At 51.2% G+C, this 21,018-nt stretch overlaps 10 protein-coding genes across 10 annotated transcripts; 4 read left to right on the top strand and 6 right to left on the bottom strand.

Annotated features, from left to right (window-relative positions):
* Nucleotides 1-708: 708 nt before the first annotated feature.
* Nucleotides 709-1,773, top strand: COCMIDRAFT_107394 (uncharacterized protein; the record flags this gene model as incomplete). The annotated part of the gene is made up of 2 exons (XM_007694312.1): nucleotides 709-862; nucleotides 1,589-1,773. The coding sequence occupies 2 exons, from the start codon at nucleotides 709-711 to the stop codon at nucleotides 1,771-1,773; spliced, it is 339 nt and encodes a 112-aa protein (XP_007692502.1).
* A 349-nt stretch (nucleotides 1,774-2,122) lies between these two features.
* COCMIDRAFT_9241 (uncharacterized protein) lies at nucleotides 2,123-2,986 on the top strand (the record flags this gene model as incomplete). Its single annotated transcript, XM_007694311.1, has 1 exon — nucleotides 2,123-2,986. One exon carries the CDS (start codon nucleotides 2,123-2,125, stop codon nucleotides 2,984-2,986), a length of 864 nt encoding a protein of 287 aa, XP_007692501.1.
* Nucleotides 2,987-3,064: 78 nt separating this feature from the next.
* On the bottom strand, nucleotides 3,065-3,805 carry COCMIDRAFT_107399 (uncharacterized protein; the record flags this gene model as incomplete). Its single annotated transcript, XM_007694310.1, has 3 exons — nucleotides 3,065-3,220; nucleotides 3,275-3,376; nucleotides 3,446-3,805. The coding sequence occupies 3 exons, from the start codon at nucleotides 3,803-3,805 to the stop codon at nucleotides 3,065-3,067; spliced, it is 618 nt and encodes a 205-aa protein (XP_007692500.1).
* A 2,487-nt stretch (nucleotides 3,806-6,292) lies between these two features.
* COCMIDRAFT_9239 (uncharacterized protein) lies at nucleotides 6,293-7,010 on the bottom strand (the record flags this gene model as incomplete). Its single annotated transcript, XM_007694309.1, has 3 exons — nucleotides 6,293-6,309; nucleotides 6,390-6,619; nucleotides 6,673-7,010. 3 exons carry the CDS (start codon nucleotides 7,008-7,010, stop codon nucleotides 6,293-6,295), a joined length of 585 nt encoding a protein of 194 aa, XP_007692499.1.
* A 1,085-nt stretch (nucleotides 7,011-8,095) lies between these two features.
* Nucleotides 8,096-8,379, bottom strand: COCMIDRAFT_107372 (uncharacterized protein; the record flags this gene model as incomplete). Its single annotated transcript, XM_007694308.1, has 2 exons — nucleotides 8,096-8,143; nucleotides 8,278-8,379. The coding sequence occupies 2 exons, from the start codon at nucleotides 8,377-8,379 to the stop codon at nucleotides 8,096-8,098; spliced, it is 150 nt and encodes a 49-aa protein (XP_007692498.1).
* Nucleotides 8,380-8,979: 600 nt separating this feature from the next.
* On the top strand, nucleotides 8,980-9,450 carry COCMIDRAFT_9238 (uncharacterized protein; the record flags this gene model as incomplete). Its single annotated transcript, XM_007694307.1, has 2 exons — nucleotides 8,980-9,046; nucleotides 9,101-9,450. 2 exons carry the CDS (start codon nucleotides 8,980-8,982, stop codon nucleotides 9,448-9,450), a joined length of 417 nt encoding a protein of 138 aa, XP_007692497.1.
* A 2,366-nt stretch (nucleotides 9,451-11,816) lies between these two features.
* On the bottom strand, nucleotides 11,817-12,871 carry COCMIDRAFT_107387 (uncharacterized protein; the record flags this gene model as incomplete). The annotated part of the gene is made up of 3 exons (XM_007694306.1): nucleotides 11,817-12,465; nucleotides 12,536-12,595; nucleotides 12,663-12,871. The coding sequence occupies 3 exons, from the start codon at nucleotides 12,869-12,871 to the stop codon at nucleotides 11,817-11,819; spliced, it is 918 nt and encodes a 305-aa protein (XP_007692496.1).
* A 1,679-nt stretch (nucleotides 12,872-14,550) lies between these two features.
* COCMIDRAFT_107391 (uncharacterized protein) lies at nucleotides 14,551-15,890 on the bottom strand (the record flags this gene model as incomplete). Its single annotated transcript, XM_007694305.1, has 4 exons — nucleotides 14,551-14,696; nucleotides 14,773-14,908; nucleotides 14,962-15,507; nucleotides 15,642-15,890. 4 exons carry the CDS (start codon nucleotides 15,888-15,890, stop codon nucleotides 14,551-14,553), a joined length of 1,077 nt encoding a protein of 358 aa, XP_007692495.1.
* Nucleotides 15,891-16,256: 366 nt separating this feature from the next.
* Nucleotides 16,257-16,904, top strand: COCMIDRAFT_30168 (uncharacterized protein; the record flags this gene model as incomplete). The annotated part of the gene is made up of 3 exons (XM_007694304.1): nucleotides 16,257-16,333; nucleotides 16,431-16,678; nucleotides 16,816-16,904. 3 exons carry the CDS (start codon nucleotides 16,257-16,259, stop codon nucleotides 16,902-16,904), a joined length of 414 nt encoding a protein of 137 aa, XP_007692494.1.
* Nucleotides 16,905-17,448: 544 nt separating this feature from the next.
* COCMIDRAFT_107385 (uncharacterized protein) lies at nucleotides 17,449-19,641 on the bottom strand (the record flags this gene model as incomplete). Its single annotated transcript, XM_007694303.1, has 1 exon — nucleotides 17,449-19,641. One exon carries the CDS (start codon nucleotides 19,639-19,641, stop codon nucleotides 17,449-17,451), a length of 2,193 nt encoding a protein of 730 aa, XP_007692493.1.
* Nucleotides 19,642-21,018: the final 1,377 nt, after the last annotated feature.

Below are 21,018 nucleotides of genomic sequence, written 5' to 3'. Positions count from 1 at the left end.
TTTATGGATTTGTATAATCATCGCACCGTTTCCTGTCATGTGAAAGGGCTTCTGACAGACATATCTTACGCCTCGTAAGTCGTGAGGTTAACAGAACATAAAAGGAAATGAAAATACAATGTGGAAGCAGCAAAGAACGATTTTTTGATAGAGGAAAGGAGAGCGGTGGATATGGAGAGAGACGAAGAATTTGGAGTCACGAAACAATATCCAGAACGAAACGGTATTGCGTAGTCCTCTTCTTCATTTACTTAGAACTGCTCCAGCAAATAGTCGTCACATAATTACATTAACCAAAAGTCGCAAATGACATTGTCATCATAACTGTCTCCCAAGTCAGAGTAACCTTAAGCCATCGTCTACTAGATTAAAACATCTCCACCTTGTCCCCAACTATTGGAAGGATTTTGGTAGTACAGAAATCAATATATTGGGAAGCAATATGCGCCCTGAATCCGCCCTGTATCAATGCAAATAGCCTTGGCTCAGATAATTGGTCGTCAGAGGACTGTATGTCCATGTAACTGTGCCGCATCAAAGTGCACAATTAGCCGCCCACCCTTCCAACCTTCAACTTTCAGCTTTACTTGTTCAGTGCTCTCAATTTTTCTTCTCACCTACGAGGGGTTGAGTCATACGGGGCATCCTTTTCGTCATTGACGATAAATCCTATTCATTCACCATTCGTTTCCTTACGGACCCATAACCATGTCACCAGGCAATACACTGCTTAGCCTAATTCGCGTACATCCTTACCAAACCATAGTATACGCCGTAAATGGCGCCATCTTGCTTGAACCAAGGATATTCACTGTACCCACCTTCTGGGCATTAGGCTTCGAGCAAAGAGGGCCTCGCAAAGGTCTGGCACCCTTGTATTAATTTTACATATTCCTACTGACAGAGCCCAGATTCAACAGCCTCAGCATGGATGCGAATCAAAGATAAATACTCCGCACAGAATCTGTATTTAACGCTTCAGAGTGGGGCTATGGGCGGCAACGGTGTGAGTAGTGTTGATATTGTAGTGCGGGCTGGAGCTATCCTCTCATCAGTAGCGGCGTGGCGTAGAGGCCGCCACTGAGCATAACGTCATGTACACTAGTATGTTAGAGAAATAGAGTATGCTGGAATGGTCTTTGCGGTGGCAAGGCTGAACAAATGTGGCGTCATGCTTGCCGCCAACTAAATGCGGCGTCACGCATTCACCCCTCACCAAGGCTGAAAGGCTGGCCTCAGCCTTGTGGTGAACACTATCTTGTTTGATAAGAACTGATATTCTCCGCGTCTTTGGTTGGAGCTATCAACGCGACTCTTACCTTCTACCACTTAAAACAGTTTCCGATATCCAAGTTCGTCATGGTCAACGTGACAGTCGCTTCCGTTGCGGCTACGGCGCAGCCTCTCATCGATTGGGCTGCAGCACACCCGGGTCAAGCAGTCCTCTACACAGTCAACGGCGTGGTTCTTCTTGCGCCTGCTGCCGCCACTGCACCTATCTTCGCTGCGTTTGGGTTGACTGCTCTAGGACCTGCCGGTGGTACGTTGGCCCGAACTCGTACTGGTGCCCTATTCTAATAGACGACAGGTTCGCTCGCCGCATCTACAATGAGCTATTTCGGCTACGTCCCGGCAGGCGGGGTGTATGCTCTGGCACAGAGTGCTGCCATGGGAGGATATGGCGCTGGTCTCGCTGCTGGGGCTGCACAGGCAGGTGCGGTGGTCAGCTCTGGGCTCACTTGGTTCATGGGTAGAAATAACACTGGTGCCTAAAAAGCCATCATTACAAGCGATTCTTCCGAGTAAGCAACAAACAATCAGGATGTCGATTTGGAGCACGTGAGAGAACTCATACAGCATGAAATGCAAGTAGTAAGATAGATGGGCCAATGGTGTTGCTACTATTATAGTACCGTAACCTCGGCCTTGGATCCTTCACGCCAAGATAGTAGCGAGACGCCGATACAAAGGCCTCCAGGCATCCATCTTAGACCTGCTAGGAACACATTGCATCTATACTAGATACACAGAAAACAGGGAACCATCAATAGACCAGCGCAAACCCCACACGTGACTTTTTATTTCATCCATCTAAAACTCCCAACACTACATATCCACAGCCATGGCAACTCCAACACCCCCAACCCCCTCAGAGCCTGTCAAGCCTCTCTCGGAATTTGAAAAGATCGGCCACAACATCTACATCTGGACCTCACAATCCTACCTCTCCAACTCACCCTCAGAAACCCCGCTTATACTCCTCTTCGCATGGAACGCCGCAGCCGCAAAGCACATCGCCAAATACACAATAGCATATCAAAAGCACTTCCCCACATCCCGCATCCTGCTGGTCCGATGCTACACACTCGACATTTTCCGCCGCTCCTCGGCCTACGGACCTCTGCTCAAACCCGCTCTGGACGTTGTAGCCGCGCACGCCGATGCCGGCGGCCAAGTCCTCGTGCACAGCTTCTCCAACGGCGGCGGGAACCAAGTCAATGAATTTGCCAAAGCATGGCACAAGAGGTTTGGCACCAAGATGCCGATGCGCGCGCAGATTCTCGATTCGAGTCCGACTAAAGGTCCCTGGATGAAGAGCCATGCTGCGATTTCCGCGTCGTTGCCCAAGACGCTGTTTTGGCAGTGGTTTGGCGGCGCGCTGGTACATGTTTTGATTCTGTTGACGTGGATAGTTGTTTTTGTGCGACGCAAGGAGAACAAGATGGTTGTCATCTGTCGGGAATTGAATGATGAGAATGTTTTTGATAATCGCGTGCCGAGAGTGTATCTGTATAGTCGTGCGGATACGATGGTGGGGTTTGAAGAGGCAGATGAGCATGCGGATATTGCAAAGTCCAAGGGGTGGGATGTGACGAAAGTGCATTTTGAGAATAGTGCGCATTGCGGGCATGTACGGGAGGATGAGGAGAAGTATTGGGCTGCGGTGATAGCGGCCTGGAAGCAGGGGCCCAGATGTAATTTGTAGCCATCAACGAGGTGAGCGCATAAGATCGATGGCGTAGCATGTTGCAGAGCAGCAGATGTATTTCGGATTAGAGAATATCTAGAGCCGCGCCGCTACCAATGATAGGTAGATGTTCCACAGTAGACCACAGAAACTCAGGAAGACGATACGGCGCTCAACGGGAATGAACGTGGTGCTGAAGAAGTTGGCAATTGGCCAGACTTTGTACGAATCGAAGATGAGGCCAAAAAGCTCCTGATGAGCAGTTAGTAATCTGCAGCAGTGGGGCTCATGTGTTGATAAACATACATTTCGAAAGTCCTGGGCAATCAATGCCACGGTTTTACCCTTCATGATTCCAATCAAGATAAGGAACATTGACTGGTTCAGCAACGCGCCCATGGTGATACACTGCATATCGTTAGCACTTAGCCATTCTTGTAGCGACTACGCTGCGGCGAGTCATTTGTGACCACCTACATCGGTAAACCATTTTCTAAAGATGTTCCACCAATTCCGCACCCTGACCTCCTCTTCGACGATACCGCGACCATCTCCATCCTCCTTGAGCATGATGCCCTTTTCCTCCTCACCATCTCCCACTGCCCTTGTTTGTTTCACCGTCTTCCACCCGGGGAACGCACGCTCAAGCCAGTTCTGCCAATGATAGTTTACTGGTGCAGTGAGGACGACCATGATGGCGAATTGTGTAAAGAGGACACGGTCGAAGACGAAGGGCTTGGATTCGTTCCATGCTTTGAGGCGTTGCGCGATAATGTTGCTGCAAGAGTCTATTACGAGCGCGGAGAGGCAGGCTGTTGCAATCGGAGGAAGCTTCATAGTGGCGAAGGGCAAGTCGGTTCGAACGTCGAGAGAGGTAGTTAGACGTGGGCAAGGTAGCAAAACGAAAGTCACAAGCTGATAAGCACGAGCTGCTGCGATGAACAGTGCTGGGTAAACACCGAGGCAGGTCGACGTTCAGGCAAAACTGCCAGGACGATTGGGACCAGACTAAGGTGTTTGGGATGGAAGGGACTGTTGGGATTAGGGTGACGGATTCTCGTCTTCCTTGGATGAGCCGTCGCGTTCGACTCCACATTTCTTGGTGTTGCTTATTGCGCGTCACTTCGGTTCATCTGCGGCCGAATCAGACGCAGCTTGGGACGGATCGCAACTGACTCAACCTCACCAGCTGCAGTGGTACCAGCTTTGCTTCTTCAACCACATACCTACAGCCATGAATCGATAATTCTACAAATGTACTTGAGTTCAACTTTTTGTATGTTCGTAAGATTTGAAGTTCGTAGCCCGGTGCTGTCCTCGCAGCACGAAATAGACCTCCCTCTAGGCTGGTAAACGGGTATTTAAGTCGGGTTATTAAATATCTTAGCGGATACTAGTCTAAAGTCGGTAAGTAGTAGCTTATTTTAAAGCTTAAACCTAGAGCTATAAGTTTCTAGTAGAAAGTTAAGCTCTATCTCTAATAGCTAAGTTTTTAAAGTTAAAAAACGAAAAAGTTTGTTAGATAACCCGACTGTTAACCTAACCCTAGGGTTATAAAATCGGGTTGCTAAATAACTCTTTAACTATTAGAGATACCACTTAGTAATGTATTACATGATAGAATGCGCTTAGTTAGCGCTTTAAAATAAACTACTACTTGCCTAATTTGGATTAGCGTAGAATTTTTTATAAATTTTTGAAATAAAAGTGGAGATAACCCGTTTTCCACGCTACCTCCCTCATCCCGGATCTGAACACTAGACGTAGCTGTGAGCATGCTGTAATCTGAACAGTATTCTTGTCGCACTTCATGAGCATTCATTTTTTGTTTCACAGCTTACCGTCACCGAGCGACGGATTTGCTATGATCTTATAGCATGAAGCCTGCATAAATCCCTCTCGTGGACCTACCCGACGCGCCATTGCACGCCGGATGCGAATGTCACCTTTTCAGTCGCCAACGCGCTCGTACATCTGCTAAGTATCCTCTAGTGCGAAACTCTAGTCGGCACGCGCTGGGAGCTAAAGTCACTTGTACAAGTCTGGCACTGGACTGGAAAATGTGGAAATTATGTACTCAACGAGTATCCAATAATTGCTGTTTGACCGGAACAGATTAAAATGTAGTATCGAATTACTATAAATAGCGGCATGGATACAATATTAAGGCATGGATACCAATTTTACGTGTAACAACAACTTGACATGTCCATAAGAATTCGGCGAGTGCTCGCCTTAGAAAATATCAGACTATAAAAAGATATACCATTATGCTCTACTAGGATGAGCCTTGAAGACTGAGTGCGATTATCAACGCAACCCCACGATGAGACTATGCCCATAGTTGAGCATAGGATAGTAGAACTATTGCATCCCTGTCATCAGGGAAGAGTCTCTTCCGCCCAAATGTGATATAAAATGTATCGAGCTTTGTTAATCTTGGTGATGGATCCCATGACTTTATTTCAGCAAAGGCAACAATATAATCGGTACCTGTTTGAAAACATCTTGATGCTTTTGCCAAGGGCGACGGAAGGAAAACAAGAACTTCAGCTTCCGCGCGGTTCATTTGAGGTGTAGACCTTGGCAAGTCTTGTTCAATTCTCACATAGTGAAAACAAAGATATAAACAAATTACTAAGTCGCAAAACGAGATGTTTAGTAGCCATCGTTTGGATTGCTTCTATCCGATCGCCAAGAGGGGATAAGTGGGTCCGGCAAAACATGGTGCCGGGCCCACTTTAAAGTTTTTAGCTTCGTCCAGCTCGATACAAGATCAGCTCTTCTTCATCTTCTCCCAACAAACTGCATGTCGCCTTTCGCGTCTCAACGCGGGCCAACTAACACCAGCACCTTCGCGCTTTGTAGCTGCTTTCGTAAGTTTCACTGTTTTTCCTTCCAATTCCCCGCCCCTGCACCATGATGAAAACCATTCCACATTCGCAGTTTCCACGCTAGCCATCGATTGAACCTACATTAGATGGTCAATGAGCGCGAATACCTTCCTTGGATGTCTGATCTGCTTCACATATACACATGCTGTCTTGATAGAGTTTATGGGCTGTTGCTAACAGAACCTGTAGATCATAGATTATCCACGCCTTCTCGGACTAAGAGAAATGATCGTCGAGTCCGGAAACTCAAATGTCAACGGTCACATTATAACGGCGCAGGATTCGGAAAGCATATATAGATGGAGTATACGTTTGTTCATTCAAAACTCAGATAATTACTACCAAGAAATAATCCCATTCTCTTTCTTCATCTCTTCACTCCTAGCCACCAGTGGCTTTTGATTGTCATGATGCGTATAACCGGCCGCACCTAAGACGTCTGCTGTTCTATGATATGCTGATGAGGGTATCAAATATGCTTTGCACTCTTGTATCGGTCGCTTAAAGCATGAAGAATGTAAAGGCACCAGCCAGACCAGCGAACAGGGCACTGCCAGCAACGTGAGAGGCAGCACCGGTTGATTGTGGTGCGGATGCGGATGATGAGGAAGAAGGTGAGCCAGATGGTGAAGTTGATGTGCTGTTGTCGCTCTCAGTCAGGTTGCCGCCAGTGCCAGCGGTGGATGCGGGTGAGACGTTGCCAGTGGCAGCCTTTGCAGCAGTCTTGAAAGCGTCGAGAGTCCTGGCACCAGATTGACTAAACAATGTTAGTGAAGGGGAACTTGTAAAACAATAAGAATTGTGACTTACGGAGGGTTGATGACACCGACCATGCCGTTTTGGCAGTGCATGCCCTGGGTGCAGTAGAACCAGACGGGAGCCGAAGCGTTGGTAACCTCGTATGTGAAAGTGGTCGTGGCAACCTTCTCAGCATCGGAAGTAGGCACGAATCCGGACCAGAAGCCGTTGTTCATGGGCTGGCAAGGGTTGGCAAAGGCGGCCTGGGCGACAGAGTGGTTCTTGGGCCAGAACTTGAAGATGACGGTGTCACCCTCAGCGGCTGTGATGCTGTCGGGCTTGAAGACGAGGTTGCCAGCCTTGTCACCAACGGCGACGGTGTGCTCGGCGGCGAGAGCGGCGCCAGCCATGGCGGAAGCAGTGAAGATGGTGGAGAAATGCATTATGATTGGTTGAGATGAAAAGAGACTAGCTCGTTTTGGTGATTAAGATAATGCGTGAGAAGAGTTGGGATATGAGATGGAATGTAATTGGTACTGAGAATTGAAGAACGTGGACCTGCCTACCAAGAGAAGTCAAGAGATGAGCACATTTGCGAAGGTTATATAGCATGGAGGTGGAAACAGTTGCCGCCCACGAAGCGGGAAAGTCGGCCTGCGCAGTCAAGGGCATGAAGCCTTCGAAACCCCAGGCGTCACAAAGGCATCCTTTTCTTAGCGCCTCAGCCATCTAAACACGATTCTGGGGAAACATAGGGGTGGGCGCAGGGCATGGCTACTGGTCCCTTCGGCGCTTCAATTCAGCCACTTGCCGCTCTGAAATGCCTTTCGGGCGCGTGGCCGTGTGGCTGTGGCAGTTTGAGGGCCAACAAGTACCGCAAGTCGAGATGCGTAAGCGCTGCTTTTCGCGGCAGTCATGTTTCTGACCAAGGGATGAAACCTGGCCGTGAACGATGATGGAACAGAAGATGTTTTGGATGCCTGCGCACGGACACACAAACGGCTGCCATCTGGATGACATGCAATTCGACGGGCATGACAACGGCTCAAGTTAAACGTTGCCGTCTCTAGAGCGCATATACCAACTACATGCGTAGATACATATCTGCCAGGCCGTCGCAAGTGATAAATGCCAGCCGTTGCTCCATACGTAGGAAATCCGCGGGATTTGCGGAACATGCGACAGAACGCAGAGCTTCTCGTCCGGGCCACAACAACACCTGACATCGGCCGAACATGTCGAATGGCAAGACTACACGTGTTGTCGAACCATATGCTCACGTTGTGTTTGTTGGTAGCAGAACAAGGTCACAAGTCGGGATTCTGACTGCACTGCACTATACGGAAGCCGAGGGGAATGAGAGGGTATTGATACGAGGAAGCCCGTATATATGGATCCACCATCACGAGAAGGAGAATCTTCCACCGACTTCTGAAAACAAGGCTGCACACAGGGCGTGCGCCCATCCGTGCGATCCAGAGGGTTTACTTCCTAGTTAGCTTTCGGCGGTGAGGATGGGGAAGGTCTTCCAAGGGTGCCGTTGCTAGCAGCTATAGTAGGCTTGGCCACGGCAAGTCAGTCCGCCGTCCAACAATAGCATTCAACAACGTATCTTACCACACAGTAGTACCACGTTACCATCGCTGGTAGTAAGCATTAGTCGTATAGCCATGACACGTACAGTGTAGTATTTGTCCCCGTATTTCGCCCTACCGTTGCCTCCCGCCGCTTGTTAAGAGCCGAAGAGACCCCTTTTTGAGAGATAGCACTGGATCGCATCCGGGAGGCAGTCGTGAATGCGCCACGAGCGCAGGTGGGGTGCAGGATCATTTTATTGATCGCTGGCAATGGATGCCTGTTGTGGCAAGACACAATGCATCCATCCGATAACTTTGGCTGTCTAGCTCGCTTGTCCTGCTCATCTCAGCTAGCGCAAGCCATTCCCGCTGCGGGTCATCCAAAAATACTACCTTTCTCCGCAGCAACTCTCGTGTCCATTGTACGCTATGATCTCATTCATCTATTTTTCTACAAATCCCGCCACTCCATGGTCAGATGGTCGTACTGTTGCAGTTAGTATAGTGGAAAAGGTAGGCTAGACCTAGCAGCTTGCTTGCATTTCGCCCTGCACCGCCCGTGCCCACCCATCAATGTAACGGGCATTTGCTAGTCATGGAACGGGGAGGAGCGGAAAGCTAGACAGTGGTAGAGTGGAGGCATCGTGTTGTTCATTGCTATAAAGGACATGCAAGTCACTCGTCCAAAGTCTCATCACCAACGCTCAGCTTCCATCACTACAAGATCTAATAACCACTCTTCAACTCTACGCCTCAACTCTCCACCTTAATCTAATCACCAAACCCACCCAACACCATCACCATGAAGTTCTTCTCTGCCGTCTCCGCCGCCGTTCTCGGCTTCTCCAGCATGGCTTCCGCCATCACTGGTCAGTACTACTCCTACAGAGTATTATAAAAACTTGAGTACTAACTCCTCACAGTCAGCTACGACACCGGTTACGATGACGCCAGCCGCTCCATGAACGTCGTCTCCTGCTCTGACGGTGCCAACGGTCTGGTTGCTCGCTTCCCCACCCAGGGCAACCTTCCCCGCTTCCCTCTCATCGGTGGTTACCAAGGCATTGCTGGCTGGAACAGCCCTCAGTGCGGTACCTGCTACGGTCTCACCTACAACGGCAAGACCATCTACGTCCTTGCTATGGACCACACTGGCGCCGGCTTCAACATTGCCCAGGCTGCCATGAACCAGCTCACCAATGGCCAGGCTGCTGCCCTCGGCCGCATCGACGCTCAGTACCAGCAGGTCGCTGTCAGCAACTGCGGTCTTTAAATCATGACTGTTGCGCAACCATTACACGAAAAAAAATAGAAGAGGCGGAGAGTTGAGGATGACGATGAATATGCGATAATGTTTATATTGGCTTTTAAATACTTGGCATGGCGCTTGCTTCATACAGCATACAATGGCGTTTACTGTATACACACACTCCTTGGTAACGTAATCGAAATAGTAATATACTTACTCACGAAATGATCTGTTCGAATTGCAATGTGATATGGATTTGACTACCATAAAAGCCGCGAACAAGTCGGGTTTGGATTGGAGAATGAAAAAAATGAATTCTAAGATGATCTTTTATACTTCGTGTCTGAGTCAGAAGAGCAACTGAAAATATAGGAATTCCCGAGAGCAAATCTAGGGGCAATTTGAACGGGTTTGTGCGAAAGAAGAAATAAGAAGGAACACGAATAGCTAGTGGAACCAGAACGGATATCGAATCTCTCTATTCTCTGAGAGCGATTGCAAGTGCACTCAACCTAGCCACCGAACGATTACAGGTGGCACAAAGGAAAAGAAAAGAAAAAAAAGATAACTGGAGACACGTATCATGATGAGATAACCCAAAAAACAGTCACTGACCTCTACACTCGCAAATCAAAACAACCCAAAGTTCTTCTAGTCTCAGCCAACAAACCACTGCAGCAGAAAAAGAAACCAAATGCGAGAGAGAAAAAAAGTAATCAGACCGTTGACGTAGCAAAAAAGCAACAAGCCCACGCAAGAAACAACGCATACCCAAGAAACCAGACCACCCAATCTCGATTGGTACAAAGAGCATCACGCAGCTGCGAAGCTTTCACCAAGCCAAGCCTAGCAATGCTTAATTCATCAAAGAAGCAAGTTGATGCATTGCCCGTAAAAGGTTACCTGCATGACAGATCACCACCCCACCCTCACATGCTCATACCCTGATCCCTGGATCGTTTCTCCGCACTGATACGTAGCGTGTGCATACACGTTATTCTACCTGTAATGATGCACATGCATGGGATCCTTATACGATAAGGCTAAGCATTGCACATGTGAATACAGTTTATCAAGTGCCTATCTAACTTTGTCTACCGAGGTATTCTGTACTCCGAACTAACCCAAGTGCACGTTGTTGTATTCACCCGAGCTTTCTCCTTCTTATCTAGAGCACTGTTGCAACATACAAACATTACCAGGACCTATACTTTACTGGGCTATACATTCAAGTACATGTGATTTGCACATGAATAGCGTAAGCCACTCTACTAGCGCATCCCCCCCCTTACTTACCCTTCGCGCCCGTTGTCGTTACCCCAGGTATCGTTTCATCGTTTCTAAAAAAAAGAAAACCAATATATCCAGCATGCCTAACTCTCCTGCATGACCGCGCTATTGCCATAGAAACCACCGTCAATCACGCGAGACAAGAACCTTGCATCCAAGATAAGGAGTCGGATAAACCAAAAGGGGGGTCCGGAGGCAATGAGGCTGAAAGTCTAACGCTCTAGCTAATGACTTAGCCGCATCGTACTAACCTCCACACTCAAAAGGGAGTGTGTGTGTGTGAGAGAGAGAGAGAGAGCTGAGAGGCAGGGCAAAAAAAAACCCCCCTCTTCCCCCCTAAAGTAGTGGAAACCTGGCAACGCATGCGCCACTGGATCTAAGCCTTTCTCCGGAAAAGGATTATACTCTAGAGTAGGTTTTAAACGTTCGTATTGAAGTACAAAAAAAAGCCTCCCCCATGATATCGGTGAGCAAGATGATTTGCATAGATGTGGGATCTAGAAGGGCGGAGAAAAAGAAGAATAGGGAAGGGGGCAAGGAAGATCCCTCTTTTGTCATAACCATGTCCTCGGGTCGTGGACGTGGCAGATGAGGGCGTCATCAAACGTCATTACATGTGGCAAAGGCAAAGGCAAGGCAAGAAAAAGGAGTGCGAGAGAGAGAGAGAGAGAGAGAGAGAGCAAGAGGATGCGAACAAGACCAAAAGTGTATGGGTGACGTACATGGTGTGTTATTTGGGTCACCAAGCTATCTAAGTCTACTTCGACCGGTCCCTTCCTTTCCCTAGTCATCGTAAATCACTACCCTTTCCCCCCTTTCCAAGGTAGCAAACGCAAAAGGTATCTATGGCAAATCGAAAACAAAACCACCAAAGAAGGATGGGAAAAACAATTCTTGGTATATTGCTGGTAGAACTTTTGAGGAGTGAGAGAGATGTCATGGGTGTTTGCGTTTCCATACATCTCAAACAGCTACGGCCTGCATAGCAGATCAAAAACCTTACGGTCATGGTATCTATTATAAAAAAAAAGAGCGTAACAAAAGGCCCATGTTTTAAAAAAGGGAAAAAACATGGGAAAGAAATAAACATTTGTTTGTGTCTAGACGTGGCGAGGTGATGCGGCAAGTAGTCGACCAAGACTACCGCTGGCAACCGAGGGTTCGGGAACGGGTGACTTTGCGTAGACAATCTCGCCTTCGATGGTGCTGACCGAAGTCCTGGATACGGCGGGTGACTTGTGCGAGTACGACTTGGGACTTGAAGGTGCCGTCACAGGTGTGACAAGATCAATCGACTTTCCTCCTCCATATGATCCGTTGCGGGACGGCTTGGTCCTGGGAGGAAGAGGTCGCGTGGTAGCAGGTGTATATGGCAGCGAGTAGCTTACTGAAGAGGCCGGAGTATGTGACAGCGAAGGGGCAGCACTAGTGCTGTACTGTGATGTTGATGCACGGTTGTAGCGAGGTCGGTAGGCGCGCATGTTATCAGGTGCATAAGTGGGTGCCGATTGAAACTTGCGCAGGTATTTTGATGCATCGGACTGGTAGCGGTCATCGGTGTTATCATCCGAGGATACGTCGGAGAAGGCACATGACGAGCGTTTTGAGTCGGGCTGAGTAGGGGAGCGCTGGGGAACAATGTCACGGAAGGCAAGGTCGTCAAAGGTGAAGTTTGCGAAAGGAGTGGCTGGCGGAGAGTAATGATCGTAGTAGTAGTTGAGGCTTTTCTCCGCGTCTTTTTTCTTGCAGCTGTGTATACAGGTCAGCAAAGTGGTCTGTGCGCGATGGGGCTGACAGGACGAGGGTGCCATTATCATACCTTTCTGAGCAGTAGAGCACGGTGTTGCTTGGAACAACAATTTGCTTCTCGCAAACAGTGCTGCATGGGTGGGTTAGTATACTGTGGATAGCAAAGAGTGGAGTAGAGGGTAAGTCAAGTAACATACCAGTAGTTCAAGAAGCTCACTGCCATTGAGTCTTCGTCGTCGTCGTCGTCGTCGACGGCGAGGTCGGCGTCTTTGGAGAGAGCGACTTTGGAAGCAGCCTTGGTCCCGTGGGATTGCACGCGCTTTGACAGAGGCCGAGAGGGCCGTGCGTGCGTGGGCTGCGACTTCTTGGATTGATGGGACAGGTGACGAACGTGATGCGTGGCCATGGTGGAGGCGGAACAAGTTTAAAAGGGCTAAATGCCAGCGAGTTGATAATCGCGCACGGTGCGCGATATTTTTACAGGCTGAAGACGACCAAGCGAAAGAAGCGGTGACACCGGCCGCCCAGTTCCCAGGCTGGCTGATATGACGGAAGGTTCGTGCGTGGCTTTGTTTAGAACCCCTTATCGCCTTGTGCACTGCGCCATCGACTTAGCCAGGAACAACGATATTAGGACTTGCTATCTAATACGAATTGGCGCGCAGAACCGCCGTCATCGGGCAGCAGGGCAGCAGTGTGTGGGTGTGTGTGGTGTATGGGAGGTGACGAGGACAGGAAAATGAATGGGCAGCTGCGTCATGCCCGAAGAAAAAGAAGCAATGACTTATGTATATGTATGTACTTACACTGAAGGAGTCGTCGCCGGTCCGGATGCGATCTGCGGGCAGGGCTGCCGACGGGAGGGTGGAACACTGGCTGGGGCTGGGGCTGTGTGGGCTGGCGGGCTGGCGGGCTTTTGCTTTGAGGGGGAGAGGACGAGAGAGACAGAGCCGAGTATTTCCTCGAGGCCAGCGGCTTTCAGCGGCAATGGAACAAGCAACGGTCCCGGGAGCTGATAACAGAAATGATAACGACGGCCACCAGAGCAGGAGGGGGACGACGCGGTCAATAAGTAATTACGAGCCCGGCCTGTGCAAAACCCACGCCCAGTTCTAGAACGCTGCGATTGACGACGACAACGGCCCTAGTTGCACCGTCGGGATACAGCTGCTTGGGTGTGTGGGGAACGATTCGTGATAGCCATCACGACAGAGCCGTTGCCGTGATAGCATTCCAGCACGCAATGCCGCCGCCGTCTGGGCGCTGCCTGCAACCCCCCACCCGCATCCACCACGCTGCCTCAGACTCAGGCTCCGTCGCGTCCGGTGTGAGTAGAGTCGTCGTAGTGGCCAATCCTGCGCCCGTAGCCATCACGCTCTGCTCTGCCCTGCACTGCGCTGCACACTCCTCCAGCAAATGGCGCTCCGAGCCACTCCCACACCCATCAAGGCCCACGCTGCACCGCCATGGCCATGGGCTGCCTCTGGTAGCGCCGCTCCCCTTACTTGTTAGCTAGGTCTACTGTACTCGTTCACACCATCCCACCGCGCTGTCCATATTACGTGCCTGCTCAACACAATGAAGCCATATTGCGAATGTTTGACATGCCGGCCCAATGGGGTAATCCGGTGCTTTGCGGCACCCCCTCCACCCACCACCGTACCGTTCGCTTGTTTGCTTATCCTCGACCACCCATGTATACAACTCCAAGTGCACCTATCAGTGCATCACTAGGCCGCCACACGTCCTTCTCTCGCCTTGCCCTTAACTCGCTGCCAGCCCGTTGCGTTTGACCGGCCCTCTGACTGTGCATAGTGATAGCAAAGATGCGGGTCCTATTTTGTTTTCTACTCGCGTACTTACAGCTACCTCCCTTAGCGGCCGCGCAGCAAAGGCCCGACAACAACAGACTGCTCGCCTATCCGCCGTCCCAGACATGGTGAATCATCAAAATTTTGTTCCTCTTCCAATCCTGAAACCTTGCCGCTGCCGATAATCCACAGTATTAATACCGTACGCGCACTTCAATTCGTACGCACCGCGCATGTGACGGGCAAGACTTTTTCCCTCGCAACCCATGTCATATCATACAGCAAACAGGTTATTTGTGCTCTGCCCGATTGCAATCCTCCAGATCTGGATCGGCGTGGATGTCGGATAAAACGGGCCTTCCTGGACATGCTCAGGCACCAGCCGCCATTCAAGCCGTTCCAAACTGAACCTGTTCCGCTCTACCCCACAAAAGTCAGCAAACACCGCACCCAATGTCGTAACCCCGACCGCATAATATCACGCAGGGAGACCCACCACACGCTTTCAAGAAAGTCTCGAACGTCTGCTCGTTGCGGATGGTCGCAGAAATAAAAACTAGGAGCGCCGGGTTCAGGTCGAAGAATTCTCTCAAAGTCGAAACCAAGCGTGGAATCACCGACTTGTCATAGGTCTGCCGCGCTGTCAAACCCACTTCTCCGCGACACCGCCGTTATGGTAGCTTACCACATCCGCTCCTATTACAATGTCTGGAACCTCCATTCCGTAGTCTTCTGAAAATGTTGTTGCGTCGACTGGATAGCCCCACTTGAGTGCTGCCGTACGCACTTGACAACCAGACTCGTCATCGACATCGAGTCCGTTCAGAAAGAGATTGGTCTTGATCGCATCCACCACCGCCTCATCGCCATCCGTGGCCACGATACCAGCCACACTCAGATGCTTCGCACACAGTATGGATAGCATACCCGTCCCCGCACCAAGTTCAAACACCCGTTTCTGATTGATGAACACGTGGCCATGCTCGGATGCAAGGTAGGATCCAAGCAGTAAAGCGGCTTCCCATGTTCGCAGACCCGTCGTTCCAGACGAAGAAATGACGGAACGGGCCTCCAATAGCGTTACAGCACGCTCACCGGAATCGCTGTTGTCAGTCGAATGTTGTGGGAACGAGTACGTCACAAAAGCTTTCTGCTGAGCGGCATCCGTTTCAGAAGGTAAGCTGGCCACGAGTAAAGTTGTCATTGCTTCCATGATATCATCTGAGATTTCCTATAACAAGGTAGGAGGGGCAAGTCAGCGGATGCTGCGACAGGTTGATTCCTGCACATGAAGTATCTTTTGGTATGGTACATGGCTGTACACAGCAAATGCAGGAACCGCAGTGAAGAGATAGGAGACCATACATCCTCCTCAGGGTCTGTCATGGACCGCTCGAGTTTCCCGACAAGTTCCTTCAGAACCCTAAGCTGGTAGCGAGCCGGTGGTGGCGAGGAAATCTTGGACGGGTCGAACAAGTTGCCGAACAGCCATGCCTGCACCAGGGACCTCTTCAAGGTTGCATTGTCCGGCCATCTCAGCTGTTGTGGCTCGACCAGTTGGAAGTACTGGCGTTGCAGGACGCGCAACTGCGCCAGCTGTTCAGGGTTTTCCATAGCGGGGGTAGCGTTGAGAATAGTCTGAATAGCCTTTTTGAAAGTTTAACTAGTTCAGCGCCAAGTGTAAAAGACATGCAGGCTCATGGGTGACAATCAGCAGTCGTGTTCCTGCCCTTGGACTGCTTACCTAATTTTGCAGCGGGGCGTCTTGGCAGTCTAAGCGAGGCAGGCGCACCGCCGACCGCCGACACGACGCACCGCAAATTCGACATCTCTATCCCGCCGCCAGCTACTAACCACAGCGAATCGACAAACAGCAGGATCGATCTCTGTCCAGTACGTGCAACTTGCAAGCCTGCTCGTCCTACCGTCGTTTGTGAACCGACATCTAACAGCCGTCGCTGCAGGTCGAACTTATCCATCATGGCCGACTCTCAAGTTACCCTGCGCACGCGCAAGTTCATCCGCAACCCTCTTCTCGGACGCCGTCAGATGGTCGTGTAAGTTCAACGACACCGAAAAAAAAATAGCTATTACACCGGACAAGGTGATTGTGGAAAAAGGGAATTGATTGAGTCTGACGGGAATTGTGTACAGCGACGTCCTCCACCCCAACCGCGCAAACGTTTCCAAGGACGAGCTCCGTGGCAAGCTTGGTGAGCTGTACAAGGCCAAGAAGGAAGATGTCTCCGTCTTCGGTTTCAAGACACACTTTGGTGGTGGCAAGAGCACCGGCTTCGCTCTCATCTACGACAGTGCCGAGGCCATGAAGAAGTTCGAGCCCCGCTACAGGCTAGTACGATACGGCATGGCCACCAAGGTCGAGAAGGCCAGCAGGCAGCAGCGTACGTTTCCCTTGCCGATACCCTACATGGTCTTCTTGCGGATCAAGCAATGGTTTCTATGAAGCATAAAAAGGCCCCAGGGGGGTTTAGAAGAAAAAATGAGAGATGAAAAAAAGGACAATGAATATACTGACTAGGGCAAACAGGCAAGCAACGCAAGAACAGGATGAAGACTTTCCGAGGCACAGCCAAGGCCAAGGGTGGCGCGAAGAAGGAGAAGAAATAAGCGGCTGGAGTAGGCTGCTGCTGATGAGGATGAGGATGATGATGATGACTTGGTAGTACAAAAAAAGTCATTGTTGGGGGGTCGAGAGTGGCGGTTTCTCTCTCTCTGGGAAAACTACTACTGTTCCGCCTGCTGCGGTTTCTTCATCATGGTGGGAACGGAGTTGCGTCTGCGGGCATATGGGGGGGCATGGGTCATGTTTATTCTACCCATTGCCTGGAAAACTCGTTGCGGATGGACACGACAAGACGGATGGCGTTTGAGATGAGAATTTGTCTGTTAACCATCAATGCATATCATGGACTTTACGATCCCCCAATTGATTCGTCACCTGGCCCTAACCCCCTCCCGTTTCTTTGTGTGTGTGTCACTATGCTCGGGTGTCACTTTGCATATGTGTTTGTTATCATTTTTTTGTGGGGGCTGTCACAAAAGGTGATTTATTATATCATTGTGATGTTGATGCTACTGTGAGCAAACCTATATAATACAGACTAAGAATTTTTCTACTTTTCTTCTTCTTCTTCCTTTCTACTTGTTCCTTTTACGACGGAGCACCACTAGCTTCGGTCTTCATTGGGGCTGTACTCTGTTGTTGTGGTTGTGGTTGTTGCTGTACACCCATCACTGGTGTCGTACCTGCACCTCGCTGTGCCTCACTCATCGGCTGTCCCTGTGCGCGCCCTTGAACCGGCGTCTGCACCTGTCCCTGCTCTCTCGCAGCCCCATCTGCAGTTGGTGTTTTTCCCGGCGTTTTCCCTGGCGTAGGCGTCGGCGGAGGAGGCTGCATATTCTTCTTTCCGGACCTGGGGCTCGACATTTCCCAAAAGCGTCTCGGCACATTCTTAGCGGGTGGCATGCCTAGAAACCCTTTGCCGCCCATACTCTCCAATGGCTTCGCTCGGCCGCCTACATAACAGCCCAGATCACCGCTCCATACGAAGCCACCGCCCACGACGCCGCGGAGCACGCCAAAGGCACGCGCGTCCCGGTATGCGATGCCTGTTTCTGGATCGCGGTATCGGGCGATTGTGTTGGTGATGGGACATAGCTTTTGGCCTGGCTTGAGCGCCAGTTCTGCATCTGCCTTTTGCGCGGCATTCTTTCTGGGTTGCTTTGGGGGTGCAATGAGTGTTTGTTGGATGTAGTTTGCAGCTTCTGTAGGAGTCCAGTCGAAGAGTGCCGTATAAAGCTGTACCAGTGCTGATTTGTCCTTTTCCTTGAGAAGCGAAGCACTAGTTCTTGCTCTTGAAGATGTTTGGGCTGGTGCTTCGAGGTTGGGGAAATTGGAGAGGGTGATCAGATTTCTGAGAGCTCGGCGGATGGTTTTGCGGCGCAGTGGTGCAGGCGGCAAGGTAGGCTTTTGGAATTGAGCAAGCATATCTTCGGGGCCGATTGATGGGTTGCCGTTGCTTTGTGGTATTGAAGGGTCGTTGAGCGGGGGGTGCGGTGTTTGTGAGAACGAGGGCTGTGGAGTTGGCTGTTGCTGTTGGAATGGCGATGCTTGAGTAAAAGGATTCGGTGGGAGATCACCAGGCAGTGTCTGGGGTTGTTGGTTTTGAGCAAATTGGTCAATGCCGAAGAGGAATGACGAATCTTGGCTAGTGGGCGCGAACATGACATTGCTTGCCATTGACATGCCGTGGGAACCCATAAAAACATCTCCGCTTTGAGATGCTGCTGCTGTCCACGGCAACTGTAGGGACTCTTGCTGCACTGGTAACGTCGTGGGTATTGGAGGCGTATGAGATGTCCTCATTGGCGACTGGATTTGGGCTAGGGGGCCGAAGACCGGTTGACTGTCCTCTATATGGTTTTCAGATGGTTGTGTAGGGTTTTGTGTAGGGGGGTTTGTTTGGCCTGCTTCGGACTCTGGTTGAGCGATGGCCGCCGCTTCTGCAGCCTCGATCTCCTTGTTGAATTTTTCTTCAAGTTGCTCTGGGGTTGGCGCGTCTTTGCCCGTGTACTTGAGCTTGTCATCCACCCAAATGCCCTGCCCACTGTAGTAGCGATAAAAGGGCCCATCGATCTGGCGGTTCTTTAGGGCGTCTATTTTGGCCTGTCTCTCAGCTGCCCTTGCCTCTTCGGCCTCCTCCCACCTGTGCAGTGTCTTTTTATTTATGCGCTCGTTGCGGGCGGCTTCAGCGAGCCTTTCAGCTTGCGTCAGAGGCTTCTCCTTGGCCTTTAGTTTTCGCGCCTCAGCAGCCTTCATCATGGCCAGAGTATCATCCCGCCGGCGGTCCTTCTCCTTGAGCTTTGCCAGGGTGGCGTCCTTGTTGGCGACTGTCTGCTTCCGGTTGGACATTCGGACGGGGCCGTCCTCTTCGGTGGGCAGCCATGATGCGCGTTCCGACTTCTTCTTGGGCCGTGGCGGGGCATGCGAAGGAGACTGGGTGCGGGGGACGTCAAGCTTGACTCTCTTGTGGGCAGCGGCGGCGCTTCTCGCAGCAAAGGGATTTGTGGCGGCTTTGCGCTTCTTGTTCCTTTCCTGTCGCTCGGCCCGGCGCAACTCCTTCTCGCCCGCGTCGTCATCGTCATCGGCGCCGCCATCTTCGTCTTCCGAGGATGACGAATCTAGGTTGTAGTCGTCGTACTCATCTACCTGGTCGCCTTGGAACTCCTCCTCGTCGGGGGCCTCGTCCCATTCCTCGCCCCATTGCTCGTCCTCTGCGGATTGCGCAAGCAGAGTGGACATGCGGTTGCCGGCATTGGATCGGCGGGCACGCGTCGTGACCATGAGCTCGGCGGGGGCCTCATGGTCGCTGTCATTGTCGGAATGTGGAGACGGGTCGCGAGGAGAAGAGGGTGGTGGGGCGTGTTGCATGGCGATGTTGGACGCGGCCTCAGACATTATGGGTGGTGAGGTGAAAGGCAGACACGAGGGTTGGCAGGGAAGGTGCAAGCGAGCAGCGATCACTCACGGCTAGAGCCTGAGGCCCAACGTGCTGAATTTGGAAGGGCGACGTGTCTTCCAGAATCGTTCCATGAGACAGTATGAATCATTGGCTGGGCTAATGCAATTATGCGTGCCGGGGCATTTTGTTTCAAGGACCGTTGTTGGGGAGGGTTGCCGCAACGGTCGGTGGGGATGGATGGGCGGCACGCAAATGGACGCAAGTGGACGCGACGGGTGATGAGCGATGTGCTGCAGTGTGCAATGAGCAATGGGCCATGGGCCATGGGCCATGGGCGATTCGGGCGGACAGGGGACAGCGGCTGAGCCTGACTCGGGTCTGGGAGCGACGACGACGACGATGATGATAGCGAGCGCGTATGGGTAGTCTAAGTATGTCCGCAAGTAAGTAAAGTATGCGATTGATGGCCGGCGGCAGTTCGCAGGGCCCGCAGCATGTCACTGGCCATGAGTATGTACACAGTAGGGAGTGCATCTCACTGGCGACTTGTCTATTTGCAGCACATGTGGGCTAGTGGCAATCAATGCTCTACGCAGTATTATGCCCCCGTCGTGTGGCAGTCTGACACGCGCTCCAACAAGGGCGCTCAAGCGTACTTGGCTCGCCCGTCCAGCAGGCCCGGCAGCAGCAGCGGCAGCGGCAGCGAGTGCAAGAAGCCGTCGAGGACAGGCCAAAGGGCGCTGGTGAACCGTTGCTGAGTCTGAGTGCGCGGCGTGGTGGACAAAGTTTCATGGCCCGCAACTGCACAAGATTGTCGTCTGGCCGGGCGAGGCCAATCAGCGGCAGCAGCCCCAAGAGGCAAACCAGAGTCCACGTCAGATACTCGACTGACGGCCTTTCTCGACGCGCCTCTGTGTTTCAGGCGCTGCGGGCATGCGCTGCACTCTTCCGCGGCCATCCAGGCAGGCCTTGTCCACACCAGAGCGTGGCAGCCCCTGAAATCTGTCCAAAAGCAATAAGCTGCAGGTGTGCAATGATAGTCCCAGCAGCCGTAGCAGCAACAGGAGTAGACATGGTCTTGGTAGGCCTGTGGTCGGTAGTATGTAGGCGTAGTAGAAGGCGGCCTAGTCGGAGTACAAGTAGAACGAGAGAGAGTAAATGAGCAACACCAACAACAACAGCAACAAAAGCAAAAGAAACAACCTCCTCCATCTATCCCTCTCCCTCTCCCTCTCCCTCCCCCTCCCCCTCCCCCTCCC

This window comes from Bipolaris oryzae (assembly GCF_000523455.1).
Source record: "Bipolaris oryzae ATCC 44560 unplaced genomic scaffold scaffold_209, whole genome shotgun sequence".
Classification (NCBI taxonomy): Eukaryota; Fungi; Ascomycota; class Dothideomycetes; order Pleosporales; family Pleosporaceae; genus Bipolaris; species Bipolaris oryzae.
The sequence above is the reverse complement of the archived record's forward strand: the minus strand, read 5'-3'. Positions and strand labels throughout refer to the sequence as shown.